We start from the raw sequence: 14,904 nt of genomic DNA, 5'->3' as shown, positions 1-14,904 counted from the left end.
GCACTTTTCTGGGACAAACATCCTTGGTCTATTTCACGGAGACCCAACAAACAAAAGCACCAGCACAGGAACGGCCATGCAGTATTGCCCAAAGGTCGATCTGGTAGGGGGGACAAGACTATCCAAGCCCCCCGAATCCCTCTGACTCATTTCCAGAAAAGTCTACAAGAATTGACTGTGCTTTTATTCTTTATTTTCTTCCTTACTTCCTTTTTCCTTCTCCCTTCCCTTCCCTTCCCTTCCCTTCCCTTCCCTTCCCTTCCCTTCCCTTCCCTTCCCTTCCCTCTTTTCCTTCCTTCCTCCCTTTCTCTCCTCTTTAATTCATCTTTTTTTTTTCCTCCTTTTTCATCCTACCCCTTTAACCAAACCCCACTCTCGTGTGCTTAGATAGTAGGTCAGGGACTTAACACACCGATTTCCATGCCATGTGTAGTTCACTTACAAAACTTCCTTAGATTTTTGCGAACGTTCTGACTTCTCCCTCCGACCACGAGGGTTTACGAATTTCGGGTGCCCTCTTTCCCCTTAAGGGTGACACATCACAGGGGGCAGGAGCCGCCTTTCCCGGCAGGATGGAGGGCGGGCCGCCGGGCCGCCAGGGGGCGCTGTCCCGCGCGGCGGGGGCACGCGAGGCCGGTGGGGAGCGGCGGGGCACGTGGAGCGCTGTCCCGGACGGTTCCAGCCGAGCGCGGCGCTTCCCGAGGGATCCCAGCGGAGCCGCCGACATGCCCAACGCGCGGGCCGGGAAGCGCTCAGACCGCCGGGAGAGCCGCGCCGGCGGTGAGTACGGGCCGGGCCAGGCCGGGCCGGCCGGGCGGGATGCCGGGAGCGGGGAGGCCGAGCACCCGCGGTAACACGGCGGTCTCTGCCGTAGGCATCCTCTTCAATACTGGGGCCGGGCAGCACATCCTGAAGAACCCTCTCGTCGTCAACAGCATCATCGAGAAGGTGGGAGGCGGCGGCTGTCCCGGGAGCCGGGACTCGCCGGGAGCTCCGGGAACGCGCAGTCCTGGCTCCGGCCCTTCCCGGGCTTCGCTGATCCGCGATTATTGCCGCTGAACCGCGGTTATTGCCATCACATTACTTCTTTGTGTGTGTGATTTTTATTTTTTTTAACGTGGCTGCTCGCTGGCTTTTCTGCTCCCGGACAGCATAAGTCCCTATTTCCCGCTCCTTCCTTTCTAAATGACTCTCACGCTTTTCTGATACCCGGTTTGAACTTTTTGCTACGTAAAAAGCTCTTATCTTTCGTTCTGAAGTCAAATGGTTGCGCGGAATCCGTTCTAGGCAAGCACCCGAAATGCTGTTTGTCCTTAGGCTGCTCTGCGCCGCACGGATGTCATTCTGGAAGTGGGCCCGGGAACCGGCAACCTGACAGTAAAGATGTTGGAGAAAGTAAAAAAAGTAAGTGCGAATTCCCTTCCACGCGCACCATCTTACCACTGGCCACATTGTGGCTTAGACTGTAGTCTTTATACAGTGCATTCAAATCAGTAGAATCACTCCATGGATATTTTTCTTAACATTTGCATAATCCCAATGAGTTTTTAGCTGTCTGTGTAAATCTTTTGTTATTTTATCAAACTACATTGCTGTTATCCATTTATGTCGTAAAGCTTGCATGTATTCAGAAAGGGAGGAAGGTGCATAGCCTAATAGGGAATTTTTAAGAATTATTTAAACCTACGGCAATAGATACAGGGTTGGGGGTTTTTATGATTAAAATTTTAATCCCAGTTAGGAGGTGTTGCATAAAGTTGCAAATATATTTTTTTTTCAGGTTATTGCATGTGAAATTGACCCTAGACTTGTTGGTGAACTTCAGAAGAGAATCCAGGGCACGTAAGTATCAACTGTGGAAATAGCACTTGAAACAGTGGAGCCGCTTTGACAAAACATTGGCAACGTGCTTCTCTGAGAATAATCAAAATGTATTTTTTCCCACAGGTGTCTGGCAAACAAACTTGAAATCAAGGTTGGAGATATCTTGAAAACAGACTTGCCATTCTTTGATGCATGTGTGGCTAACTTGCCTTATCAGGTATGGGGTAAACAATACAGTAGAAATTTTTTTCTTTTAAATGATAATTTCCCAGAAATTTTACTTACTCTGTTACTCTTTTCTTCAGATTTCTTCACCTTTTGTTTTCAAGTTATTGCTTCATAGACCTTTTTTCAGGTACGTGGAAGAGTAGAGCTCTCTATTGCCTCATAGGAAAAAAAGTAGTTTTAAAAATATTTCCAGATCAATTTTCTTTTTTGGTTCTTAAGATAGCGATTTGATACATCAGAGCCACACCAAAATTCTTCTGTAATATAAACCTGATAGTGCCTGGAAATTAGTTTATGTTGATATATTAAGATGAGGAGATTCAGTCTTGGCATCTGGTTGATGAAAACAGGAGTTACACCTCTTTAGTATTACAATTAGTTGTCGTTTCAGGGATAAGTAGGGCATCGTAGCCTTCCAAATGCCTTCCAACCTGAAAAAGGTAGTGTGAAAAGGGTTGGATCCAAATCCAGGTCACTGCCTGTTGTCTGATCTAAAAGTCTAATTGCCCAAGTATTTCTGTGTGTTGTTCAGTATGTCTGCAGTTCTTAATTTCAGTCACTAAAACACTAATGTTGGTGACATTACTGGTCAATTTTTGAAGAGTTTGGATTTGAAGGACTCAACAAGGAGTTATTCAAAATGATTTGTTACAGGCAAATAACTTGAGACCAGCCTGTGTCTTTGATCCTGATTCATTTAGCACTATTAATAATAAATTCTGTTACATCTTTGAGATGACTCGTTTGGCTTGACCAGGTTTTCTGATGGCTTTTAGGGTTTTTAGTGCACTCTGGGCTAATTAAAGCAGAGTTTGTTTATGATAAACTTTCACTGCTTGTAAGTGCTGAGGCACAGTGTGTGTTTTCCAAGTGTGTTAGTTCTCTTTTGACATAAAAATTGATTACTTAGAATTAATTTTCTGATATCTGTTATTCTCAGGTGTGCAATACTTATGTTTCAAAGGGAATTTGCACTTCGTTTGGTTGCAAAACCAGGAACTAAACTGTACTGCAGACTCTCCATTAATACTCAGTTATTAGCTCGAGTGGACCACCTGATGAAGGTATGTCATTCTGCATTAGGTAACAGAGCTGTCAAAGACAGAAGAAGGGTGTTTCAAGGGATAGGAGGATTTGCTGCTTGTTCACACAGCTGCCTCACTGCTCTTGACCAACAGGTTGGAAAGAACAACTTCAGGCCTCCTCCCAAAGTTGAATCCAGTGTTGTAAGAATAGAGCCAAAGAACCCACCACCTCCTATCAACTTCCAGGTGACCACTGTATACTCAACGTAACATACTGGTGATAATACTACTTAGTTCTATGTTCTGATTTTACTCTGAAGTACCAGCTATGTGTTGGAGTTTCTGAAATATATAGTCTATTGATCAGGCTTGTGTTACAACATTAACAGAATGTGCAACCATCAATTTGGGTACAGCTTTGTGTACAGTAATTCTGGTAAAATCAAGGTCAGTTAGAGTGGTGCAGATAATGTCCCTTTCATTGTACTCCCAGAGACCCTTAGAGCTGATGACTTTATAGGTTTTGGTCAAAGGAATATCTATGAGAAGTCTTATCTTCAGACGAGTGTGTGTAATCTCTGAAGACAGATGTTACAGGATTCTTAATTTTTAAAACACTGAACAGCCACTTCAGCCTTGCCCAAGGTTAGCCAGATTTTAAGTATCTGCCTTCTCAGCACGTATGGTCTGACCAGTAGTGCCTAGGCATGAAAAAGTACAGTTAAGAGTTTTTGTGGGTGAAGTATTTTCTCCATTTGTATTGCTCTATCCAAGACAGGACTGGTTTTGTATTGCTTAGAATTTCATTTTCATGAAGGATTTTCCTTTGTGTTCAATATGGTTGTGAAGTTGTCCGTAGTGACTATTCTTGTTTGTAGTAGCTATATGTTCCGTTCTGTAAATTCTGAAATTTTTAATTTCAGGAGTGGGATGGTCTGGTAAGGATAGCCTTTGTTAGGAAAAACAAGACACTTTCTGCAGCATTTAAGTAAGTAACTTCTGTCAAATCTTTTCAAAATTTGAGAGCTCATCAAGTTAACCATGTCTTTTAGAGGAAAAGTAGACAGCTGTTTAAAAAGAACAGCTCTGTGTAGTTGTTACAACTTTTTATAGTGAAGATTAACAACCAGTCAAATAAAAAAGGTAGTTATAGTTTGGTTTCCATTCTAAACTTGTATTTCTTTTAGGTCAAGTGCTGTAGAGCAGTTGCTGGATCATAATTACCGAATTCATTGTTCCTTACATAATACAGTAAGTTCCTTTTTAATATATTCTATTTCTGTGTACTGTGACCTCCATATTGTCTTTTAAAAGAGTAAAAAATTAATATTGAAAAGTGTAACATGTTAAAGTTTTTCCAAGAGAATTTGAGGGAGGTAGGAACTTGCCTCTTTTCTTAGTGAAAAATCTAAAAGTGTCACTAATTTATAGTGAAAAAGCTTAAAATCGAGTATGCTATTAAAATATTTTCTGTGTATGTCTCAAGGTCTTCTGCTAATCTAATAAAAGTTTCCGTGTCTTGCAATACTGCTGTGATTCATTTATAGTGGATGAGCTGAGATATAAAAATTCAGATACAATAGAGTAATACAATAATTCATACAAGAAAAATACAACTTTTTATCACTTGAAATAAAAACTGTTCCAAGAGCAGGAAAACATAGGTAATTTAAATGAACCTTTTTTGTGCAATGAGTGGAATATAATTTCTATCCTATTTTCCGTTGACAGGAAATACCTGAAAACTTCAAAATTGCAGAGAAAATACAGACAGTTCTAAAAGATACAGGTTACTCTGAAAAACGAGCCCGCTCAATGGATATAGATGATTTCATTCGGTATCCTTTTTTTTTTAACTCTTTATGCCTTCCTTTTAAGCTGCGTTAAATTCTATCTGTACCTGTACCTGTGTTAGCTCAGTGCTGGGTTGCACAGGAAAGGTAGTTTCCCTCTCAGTACCAGATGCTCCTGGCAACACTTAACAAACACTTAAACCCTATATATATTTTAAATGCTGATTACAACACTGAGAAGCAGTTAGCTAAAGATCTCTATTTCTGGTGTTTGTGTACTAGACCCTTCTGTATCTCCTTTAAAAATGACTTTAGTAATGTAACTGTTATTAGAATTTTCCTGGAGTCTTACAGAGTCTTTCTTTGCCTTGAGGATTAAGCCACAGTCTATAGTATAATTTGAAATATGAATAATAACCTGCTATATGCTGCTTTTACTTATGGACAGTTAATTTAAGTGGCAGCATGACTCCTCTCCTAATTAGAGGTAAAAGTTCATAGCTGTTTCTCAGTATACTAACTAAGACTACTACTGCTTTTAAAGAATCATAGTAAACCTGGTAGGATCTAACATAACTAACTGTAGTTTGCTGCAATTTTTTATTGCAGTTGACCAGTGATGGCTGCTTTCATACTGTTTTCTTTGCCAGCCAGCAAGTCTTGAAAATGCCTTAAGCTGAAGTATAAATTTGTAGCATTGTAACATAAATGTTTCACTCTTTCAGATTGCTGCATGGCTTCAATTCAGAAGGCATCCATTTCTCATAGATCCTACTAGAAGAACGAGAGGTGTTGCTTTTTGTCACCAAAGTCTTACCTAAGTCAGAGCGAGTGCAACGGGACAAGCTCTTCTCATAAGAGCAATGAACGAAATATGCCATATATGCTTGGGCTCTTATTAAAATGTTAGATGTGGTTTATCACAAACAGCAGGTAAGCTCTGCTGCTTGGTATTTTAAAAACAGTACATTCTTTCACGACTGAAGCAAGGTGTTGGACTTCCTCATGACAATGTATTTCTGAATATACTCAAAACTGGACTGAAGTTGACATAATTGAAATCTGTGTTCTCTGATCACCTCCATATATTCTTGCATAATACTCAACATTACAACCCATAACTGGTCTGGACAACAAAAGTGGAGTTGTGATCATTCCCTTTGGTTTTTTGTTTGTTTGTGTGTTTGTTTTAAAGTGTATTTAAACACTTTTTTTGATTTGAAATGCCTGTCTCTTCCAGTTGTCCTCTGGTAACTACCCACATTCCAAGTCTGTTAGTAATCTGCCTCTCTTTGAGAAATCTTGAGAAAAAAATAACTCTTCCTTGGGAACAACAGCATTTGTCTTATGGGCTTGGTATCACTTACAGAAACATTACTGTGGTACCTGAAACCACCAGTGTAATCACCTTTACCTTCTCCTCCCCCACTGTAGTAACTAGAAGAAAACTACCGAAGGGCCATATCTCATAAGCACAGAAGAAGGGTTTTTTTGGCCAAGTATAAATTCAAGTAGCTATTTTTGTAAGATAACTATTTCACCCTTCAAGGCAAGGAGGAGTTTTAGCATAGATCAAAGCTTTCAGTGAGACTTAGGGCAGTCATCCTTGTGTCCTCACAGAAAGTACTGAACCATCTAATACAGTTTGGGTTATATATATATATGTGAGTTGTTAAGGACAAGGGAGAGCTTTTCCAACGAAGTTTGCATTAACTGCAGCACAGCTGTCAAAAACATCAACTATTAATTGTAGCATCATGCAGGGGTGAAAGCATCACCCTGTGTATTAAATACCATGTGATTTTTTTTCAGATATAGTGTAGTGTATCTTTCCATGAGACAACAGTTAAGTGCAAAAGAGAAAACAGGCAAATCAGCAAAACCTCCTCTAAGATAAACTTCATTTATACGCATCATTGAATCATTAGGGATAGAAAAGATCTCTTGAGTCCAACCACTGACATCCCCTCTCAGTTCTTTAGAAGTCATTGATTCAGAAATAGACTTGAATTTGCACGCATCCTGAGATGTTGACTTTAAAAACTGAATTGCTCATTTATTTCACAGTTTAATAATTCAATAATGCTCATGCTGCTTCATTGCATGCAGAACCAAATTGTGAGTTGGGTAAGTTGCCACAAGGAATATGCCCAGACTAAGACAGAAGGAACAAATGCTGGAGGCTTGTGTCACACTTCGTAAATGCTTTCATTTTACAGGACAGGAATTGAGGATAAACTTGTCTGAGTCCTGTTAAAAGTATTTCCAGTCCATTATGACAATGGGCTACAGGAAGTCAGATGCCTAACCAGTCATATCAGGTTATCTCAAGTCTCACTGCTTCAGTATCTGTGTAAGTCACACTTACAGCAGGCTCTGGCACAAAGACTGGGTGTAGACACAGTTTCTGCTTGCATGTGCTGGCTGACAGGACACATGTAATTACACAGCGTAGTACCTGGTGGTCTAGTGGTTAAGGGCGCAGCGCTGTCACCTCTGAGGCCCGGGTTCGATTCCCAGTCAGGGCCACTCCCAGGCAGATGGAGCTCGTTAACCCTTAAAAAGGCAATCCATCTACGTCCTAAGGACCTCGCTGCCACCGTCCAAGCTCGCTTGGCCCCGGCAGATGAACCTTAGGATTAAAGGGTGGGCTCAGTTCCGCACACACTGTGTCTCACCTAAAAAATCCAATGCGCAGGCTGGAAGGTGTAGAGACCTTCCCCGGATCTTCGCTCGCGAAGACTGGCCATTATAAAAAGCTGCTGAAAGTGAATTCTGTCTTTCCTGTCCCTTTTGGTACTGGCAGGAAGCCACAGCCTGGTTGTGGCTCTACAGACAAATAGTATGGAAGCCACTGTTACTCATGTAGGACGTCTCAATCTTCGGAGACTTTACAGAATTCTGCAGGAGCAGCTTCAAAGGAACCCTCTCACACAATAACCTGCCTGCTAACAAAAGCTATTGTCTGTCTTTTCAAGTTATTTTTTTTCTTTTAAATGTGATGGATGACGTTCGTAAATGTTGAGAAAGGTGTGATGTTTCTTTTAAGACCTGATGCAAAACTAAGTTAGGACAGTGGTCTGGGAAATTTCTTCCTGTATGATGAACATGTGGAGAAGAGTTGGCTGCAGAAGGAAATACTTACTCTGAATTCAGAGTATTCTTTTCAAAAATATAACTAATGTGCTGACAAATTTAAACCCTTCTGAAACAGTAACAAAAATTCTCAGATGTAATTCATTTAATAGCTTAATTTATTAAACACATTATGTAAAATCTACATTGTTTCAGTTTTAATGTGTACACACAGGAGAATTTTATATTTTTAACCATGATGCGACAAGAGCTTCCCATAGCCTACCTTTCTATGGGAGATACAAACATTAAACACTACAAGAAATTCTGGCTCATTTAACTCTCTTTTCATTGCCTTCCCTTTATTTCCCCCCACGCCTGGCACAAACAAACAGGCTTGTATTCCAAAAGTAATTCTTAAACAGTTCCAAGGGAAAGTCTGCTGATATGAACTCTTGGAAATAGGGAGAACTCCTAGAGAGGTCTACAGTTCTTCATTTGACAGGAAATTCTTACATGAAAGGTCAGTCTTTTTTGGATACTGACTTGCAAAAATAACTTGAGTGCCACCATCTAAAAAGTGCTGATATACATGGCGCCATTTGTGAGAATTTAGGTACTTGCAGGATTTCTATTAGCGCTAGGTAGAGGTATTGTGCAAAATCGTCAAATTTCACCCCACTTTTCAGCTGCTGGCACTGTACAAAGGGAAAAATAGGTATTAGCTACTTCTTAAAGCAACAGAACTACTCAAACTACCTACAAACTACAGTTAATGTACATGTAAGCTTGTCATGCATCAAAAGCCAAGTTTTTAAAACAGTATGTGAAAGGCCAGTATGGATGTATTTATCCCCAAAGTTTGACAGTTAAACTATCCATACACAGCATTATCACCACATACCATATATCTGCATTATCCTAAGGTACAACTCTCCTTAGTACTTAAACATTACTCTTTATTACACATCAACTAATTTATATTTTTATGGGGTTTTGTTGGTTTGTTGGTTTTTTTGTTTTTTTATTATCACAGAGAAAATGTTAGAATTAATATAACCACCCTTTATGGTATTCAAATAAATCAAGATTCCAGATTTGTACAAGGAAAATGGAATGTCCAGCTGTTTGTCCACTCCTAACAGCTTGCAGTTCCTGTTTAAATGATATGGCACATCCTGTGAAATGAAACTAGCCACCAAAAAATAAGTATTAAAACACATCAAAAATGTACACACACTAAAGTAATTTATATTGACATAAGGAATGTAGGTTTTTAAGGCTGTGCTTTAGAAAGGATGTCTAGGGTTAAGTAGCCTTCATCAAGGCACAGAATGGGAATAGGTAAGCACAGCTGTCTGTAGAAGAGAAGTTATACAAAACCACTAGTGTGTGCATGCACGCCACAATTTTAAAACGGCACAGCCAGTCTTTGTAATAGACTAAACATGGTCAGAAGGAAGTGCTGTGACTTTTTAGTGGCCACAGTTTTACTTCATTATTAAAAACATGGCAAGTATCTCCAAACAAGTGTTACTATTTGAATAAATGAAATATTAAAAACAAAGTGCTTCACAGATCTGAACCCTGCATGGATGTGCTGTCTGGTCTAGAAGCATTTTGTAGACATCATAGGAGCATTTCACATAAAACTGAAAATGTCACTCAGGTGAATAAGAAACAGGACATTTCCACAGACATTTCTAACGCTTTTACACTTTCAAGTAGTTGAGTTCCCCCGGCCACTGGGTTTTGTAACAAATGTGTGCTACAGCAGTACAGGTTCATGGATTCCTTTAGCAGCAAGGGCCCATTTCAAAGGGCACGTGGTCTTTTCGGGTTGATCTGTTTACTGGCCTGTTCCTCCTCTTGAAGAGCTGCCCGGAACGATTTCACTTTGTCTTTAATGAAAACATAAGAGAATGAGTACTGATGTGCCTGTGCTGAACAGATCTGGAAAATAAGCCCTAAACCTCCACATCCCAGCCCTAGTGCACAACAAAGAACATTCCTTCACAAAAGTAGTTGATGCTACAAACTACAAACTTAAATTCAATACTCACCATACAAACAAGCTGCTCAGCTACTTAGTCCCTTCTTGATGCTACCTCGGTCTTTTGGCATAATAAGTTTGTAAACTACACAACTGCATGCCCAGAATGCAAACTATTCACACTTTCTTTTATCTTAGAGAATCTAGGGAGATACCACATGTGTACTTTTCCTTCCCAGTACCTTCCAAACCAACCTTGGAGGCATACAAAATCTTATTCAGTGTACAATCAGCCTCTTCTGTACATTTAATTTCTAGTCCCCTTGTTTTTCTATGAATGTGAAAAGCATTGGTGAATAAATTCTGGAACTTATTCAACTCTAAATAGTTAAATGCATTATTCATTTGTTTCATCATAACAGGAATGGGAGAAACCTGAGAAAGGAAGTGTGGTATCCTCATACTTCTATTCCTGTTCCCTTCCATTCCCCAGTAATAAGCCCAAGACTGGGTAGAAAGAAACCAAAAGGACAGCATAAAGATGTCAGTCCCATAGTGATAGAAGTAAAAGTTAAACAATCCAGTGATCATTATGCACCATGAGTAGAACACAGAAGACAACAGGACAGAATTTTTGACTTTTCAGGTGTTCTCTCCTGTAAAACTACACATACATTATGCTTCCTATAAAGATGTAAGGATCTCTTGGATAGCATTTTACCTCCAGTACCTTGTTTCAAAAACAGTATCTAGAAGTCACCTAAACTGTGTTTTATCACTGCAGGTGTCTCAAACTGTCTTCTGAAAAGGAAGCTACCATCCATAAAAAGAAAATTAACAAGGAACCCCCAATTCCTAGCTAAAGCATAACTGGCATGCTTACAAGGCAAACAGGTCAATCTGATTTGCTTGATGCATTCTTCTAATTTACAGCAGATACTCAGTCTGAATAAAAAGTAGGATTCTAACTTTTTTTGTGTGTGTGAAAACACTTTTTTGTGTTTTCTAACACATTAAAAAACCCCTCCACTCAGCCCCAAACCCCACCCTTAAGCTTTACCAGTATAGCTGTGTCTCCTGGAGTCCAAATAGTTAACAAAAAATGGAAACGAAAAACTTATCCCCATGAGGTACCAAGATGACAAGCTGATTTTAGAAGTGGCAGAGTAAATCTTAGGCACCAAGTAAAGTAATAAGCCTGCAATTTGTTTTTCAACAAAGATTAGCTGACAAAATTCAAACAGAAAGGCTGTTGAAAAAAAGAAGTAAACTACCAACCAAGATACTGAAGAGCTTGATGCCACTCGTAAGTATAGTCTTAAAAAATGACAGCAGGCTCCTTGCTACACTACAGAGTGAGACAGAGCTGGAACTGGGAGTTCCTACTACTTTTTCTTCATTGCATTGCCTTCTGGTTTTTTTCACACAGTTATACTTTCTTATCTTCTTTCAGTGTTTTGGAAAAAAGAAAACAAAAATTTGCAGGATTGAGTTTATACTTTCTGGAGGTAAAGCATAGACTCTACATTAGGCTGATTTGAGCACAGATGCGAACTTGTTCTCAGGCAGCAGAATAAATGTTCCTACCACAGGACACTGCAGAGCAGCATAAGCAGGTAAAAAAGACCCTAGAATATATTCACACAGGTTTTTTTCTCCTCATTATTACAGCAAGGCTCCATGGCATATGCTAATAATGCACAGAAAAGTGATTAAAAGCAATTTACCTCTAAGTTCGGTCAGAATATCAATTTTTTGCTCTAGAATTGCTTCAAGTTGGGTAGCATAAGAATCCACATCATAGTCTACTTCTTCTGTCATCTCAAGAAGTAGTTTTTCAACTTCCAACCATCTAATAGATTCCTAGATAAAAGTTAAAAAAAATAACAAAATACATAAGCAAAGTTTCAAGACAAGTGTCAAGACAAAGAGCTGATTTAGACTTTTTATCAAAATTACCATACATTTACTGTCTAGTCACCTCAATATAATAGATTTAAATCCTAAAATGAAATCTTATTCCTAATTCAGCAAAACTGTATCTTTATTTTTTAATTCCAGTGGTCATACCAGCAACAGGTAAACCCAGCTATACCAGTTCTCTTCAAATTCAGAACATTAGGTGGTCATAAAGCTAAGAAACTCAGCAAACAGAACTTCATGTCATGGTTGTGTTCCCTTATACAAGTTTCAAACTTTGAAGACAAGCTTCAATTTTAAGTATCAGCTGGTTACCACTGACTATAGTCCTAGAGTCATTATACTAGAGTCAAGAAGCCAAAATAATTTTGTCCAGTTTTGAGAGAAGCTGTATAGAAGATGACCTATTTTAAACTCACTAATTGCATGATCTAACTCCACTCACAGGACTACAGTAAAGACTCATTAAAGCAATTCTCAGGCATCTTTGCACTCTGAATATCACACACACACACACACACACAAAAAAAAGGCTTGCAGCAAAGAAGAATTGAAAGAGAAGCTTAAATCTTACAGAAGCATGCAAAGCTGTGATCAGAACCGATCCCATTGGAAATGCTTTGATATAAAAAAAGAAAGCAGCTAACAGTTCTAGGCATGCTGGGATTGACATACTAAAATAAAGTCTTTCCCTCTGTGCTCAGTAACCTAAGCAAAACTGAAAATGTAGTCCAAACCCCTTGTTTGTTTTTTGGCTTTCAGGACAGAAGAAGCTTGCACTGTGGTAAGACTCATCTAACATAATCTTGTACATCCGAGGCAGAGGAAAACCAACACCTTTAGAGCATGTTTCCTTATGTAGGTAGAGTTTAGCTATTTTTATCAGAAAAAGGATTTTTTTATCAGCTGCTTCCAGAAAAAGCTGACAGAAGATGGATTTTATATTAGGGCAGCCCAGCGACTCGCACAGCCCAGCCACTCGCACAAGCCACACTGCAAACAAAGGAACATGAGGCTCAGACACATTTCCTTCCAGTGAACAATGGAAGGAGCAGTAGTCTAGAGCAGAAGGCCAGATGGTCACACACAGGCAATAACATCTTTTAACTAATGCAGTTTGTCTCTTCAGAAGTCACAAGCATTAGGACACAGCCACAGCATATTGCATATGACACTCACACTTCTGTATGTTTTACTTCAGGCTTAATGTTTCACAATAACTAAATCTCTGCATCTGTTGTAAAATGTGTTATTCAGCATCCTACTTGAACACTCATCAATGTTCCACTAAGCTAGATACATAAATTGAGGTTTAATAGGTTAAATGGTCTGCTATTTTCTGGTAAACAGCCAGCCTGCTTAAAGGCCCTTAAGGTTATGAACAGAAGCAACTCACATTTCCTTTTCAAAACTAGTAACTTATTCCCACAATTCATTTTGTGAGTGTAAAAGGCTCTGTAACACTGACCAATGCTACACTGCATGGGCAATATTCCTTTCAGAAACCCTGACAAATAGTGAATGAAAACCTTTACATAGCTGTAAAATGGAAGCAAACAGAGAGTTTGAAATGCCCATGTCTTTTCTGGATCTCAGAGATGGCACAAAACAGTATGCAGATAAAATACTTGGATGGAGTATTGCAGTATCTTAGAGGGAGACAACCAAACAGAAATGGTGCTGATAGAGACATTACTATTAATTGCTGGCCATGGCAAAGGAAAATCTGGGTAAATTTCTGAGATGATACAGAAATATGCTTCTCTTTCATCATGAGGACAAAGTTTAGTGGTTACAGTGGAATCTGTAGGTTTACAATAATTAATCAATTTAGAAATCTTTGACAGATCAGAACAGCCACATGACATCCTACATCTTCAAGAGTATGCACTTTCATTGGGAGAACCCTAAATTCCTGGATTAGGATAAAACAAACTCTTTTACCTGGAAGACAGTCCTGTGGTCTTCTACTACTTGCTCTTCCATTTCTACCATTTGTGACACAGCTTCATGGAAAGTAAACAACTGTGGAGAAACTTCCTCTTCCTAAAAACAATAGTTAACCTTGTTAGTCTGGAAAGAACTGTGGCTACAGAAACATACTGAATGTTATCCATTTCATCATAGAACATGGAAAGAAAGATGAAGAAGACAAAACCTGTCAAAAATAGAATTTAATACTTCTAACAAGAAAATGTCCAGGAATGAGCAGAAGGGGCAATAAATTCAAAATATATTGAAAATATTTACAGATTTCAGTTCAATTAATATTTACTAAAATTTTCAGTCACTAATCTTAGCAAATACTGGAAAACAGGGTATTCCACATAAAAATAACAAATTGAAAGAATGGGAAGAAGAAACCACAAGGGAAGAATTACAATTTCTAGTAGGTTTTAATGCCTACAAAAAACTCTGGTTTTCTGTCAGGGCTTTTTGTTGTGCATGCTGCAACAGTTAACAGTTTTCGAAAAAAGAGAACAGCAATTACATTCAATACATTTCAGAAAATCAAAATTAAATTAATCCTTTGGAAAAAAAAGTTAAATGTGAAGTGAGAAATCTAAAATGTACATAGTGATTCATACATTAGAAGAATGCACTCATGGATGTACAAACTGGGGCAAATAGGGCTTGTTTAGAAAGGAATAGTTAACAACAAAAAATGAAAGTGCTAGGTAGGCTTTAATTAATGTTTTAGTAAGACAGTACAGTTAATTATACAATGCTTTTGAAATATTTTTTAAAGTTTAATTTCATTCCACATGAGTAATGAGCAAGTGTGATATGAAAGGATATCTGGCTGGAAAGACTGTCCAGTGGGAAGCTATAGGAATCACTAGAATGTTCTTATAAAACAGAGTACTGGAAGAAAAGCCAGTTATCAAAGTAAGAAATACTGGAGACACCACAAAGAAGTGTCTGAGAAACAGAGATTTGTGAAAAAAGTTAAGGATAAGTAAGGATTTTTCCATTCTATTTTTCATCAGCATTTTCACAAATCGAGTTTTAATCCCTATTGAATATTTAAGGAGCCAGGACCACC

General features: G+C 38.9%; 2 protein-coding genes and 1 long non-coding RNA gene across 10 annotated transcripts in view; 2 read left to right on the top strand and 1 right to left on the bottom strand.

The window, feature by feature from the left end:
• LOC126647666 (uncharacterized) overlaps positions 1 to 8,150 on the top strand; it is a 143,864-nt gene extending 135,714 nt beyond the window's left edge. Inside the window, exon 2 of the long non-coding RNA XR_007630636.1 lies at positions 7,577 to 8,150. This is a non-coding gene — a long non-coding RNA (uncharacterized LOC126647666). The remainder of the gene's footprint in view (positions 1 to 7,576) is intronic.
• DIMT1 (DIM1 rRNA methyltransferase and ribosome maturation factor) lies at positions 643 to 8,150 on the top strand. 3 transcript variants are annotated; one of them, XM_050330109.1, is made up of 12 exons: positions 643 to 780; positions 875 to 948; positions 1,318 to 1,404; positions 1,781 to 1,842; positions 1,948 to 2,041; positions 2,130 to 2,179; positions 2,993 to 3,116; positions 3,231 to 3,323; positions 4,001 to 4,065; positions 4,265 to 4,328; positions 4,809 to 4,915; positions 5,596 to 8,150. In XM_050330109.1, the coding sequence occupies exons 1-12, from the start codon at positions 726 to 728 to the stop codon at positions 5,636 to 5,638; spliced, it is 918 nt and encodes a 305-aa protein (XP_050186066.1). In that variant the 5' UTR covers positions 643 to 725; the 3' UTR covers positions 5,639 to 8,150. The 3 variants fall into 3 exon arrangements, with proteins under 3 accessions (XP_050186066.1, XP_050186067.1, XP_050186068.1); XM_050330110.1 differs by lacking the exon at positions 875 to 948 and having other exon boundaries at positions 651 to 780; XM_050330111.1 differs by lacking the exons at positions 643 to 780; positions 875 to 948; positions 1,318 to 1,404 and having other exon boundaries at positions 2,130 to 2,176; positions 2,989 to 3,116.
• The window catches only part of KIF2A (kinesin family member 2A), a 54,671-nt gene continuing 47,873 nt past the window's right edge, over positions 8,107 to 14,904 (bottom strand). For all 6 annotated transcript variants that reach the window (XM_050330064.1, XM_050330068.1, XM_050330067.1 and 3 more), the window contains 3 exons: positions 13,803 to 13,904; positions 11,666 to 11,801; positions 8,107 to 9,846 (listed from right to left, as the gene is read on the bottom strand). In XM_050330064.1, coding sequence (XP_050186021.1) covers positions 9,761 to 9,846; positions 11,666 to 11,801; positions 13,803 to 13,904 — 324 coding nt within the window. In that variant the 3' untranslated portion in view covers positions 8,107 to 9,760. The remainder of the gene's footprint in view (positions 9,847 to 11,665; positions 11,802 to 13,802; positions 13,905 to 14,904) is intronic.

The sequence above is a fragment of the Myiozetetes cayanensis genome, unplaced genomic scaffold, assembly GCF_022539395.1.
Source record: "Myiozetetes cayanensis isolate MyiCay16 unplaced genomic scaffold, myiCay2020 scf4, whole genome shotgun sequence".
Lineage (NCBI taxonomy): Eukaryota > Metazoa > Chordata > Aves > Passeriformes > Tyrannidae > Myiozetetes > Myiozetetes cayanensis.
Note: the sequence above shows the minus strand (reverse complement) of the source record. Positions and strands in the feature narration are given on the sequence as shown.

What these genes read in the sequence shown, in the direction of transcription:
- DIMT1 (XM_050330109.1), top strand. Translation starts at nt 726, where the DNA reads ATGCCCAACGCGCGGGCCGGGAAGCGCTCAGACCGCCGGGAGAGCCGC. An exon ending in TCAACAGCATCATCGAGAAG is followed by an intron (nt 949 to 1,317) that starts GTGGGAGGCGGC and finishes GTTTGTCCTTAG; the next exon opens with GCTGCTCTGCGCCGCACGGA. An exon ending in CAGAAGAGAATCCAGGGCAC is followed by an intron (nt 1,843 to 1,947) that starts GTAAGTATCAAC and finishes TTTTTCCCACAG; the next exon opens with GTGTCTGGCAAACAAACTTG.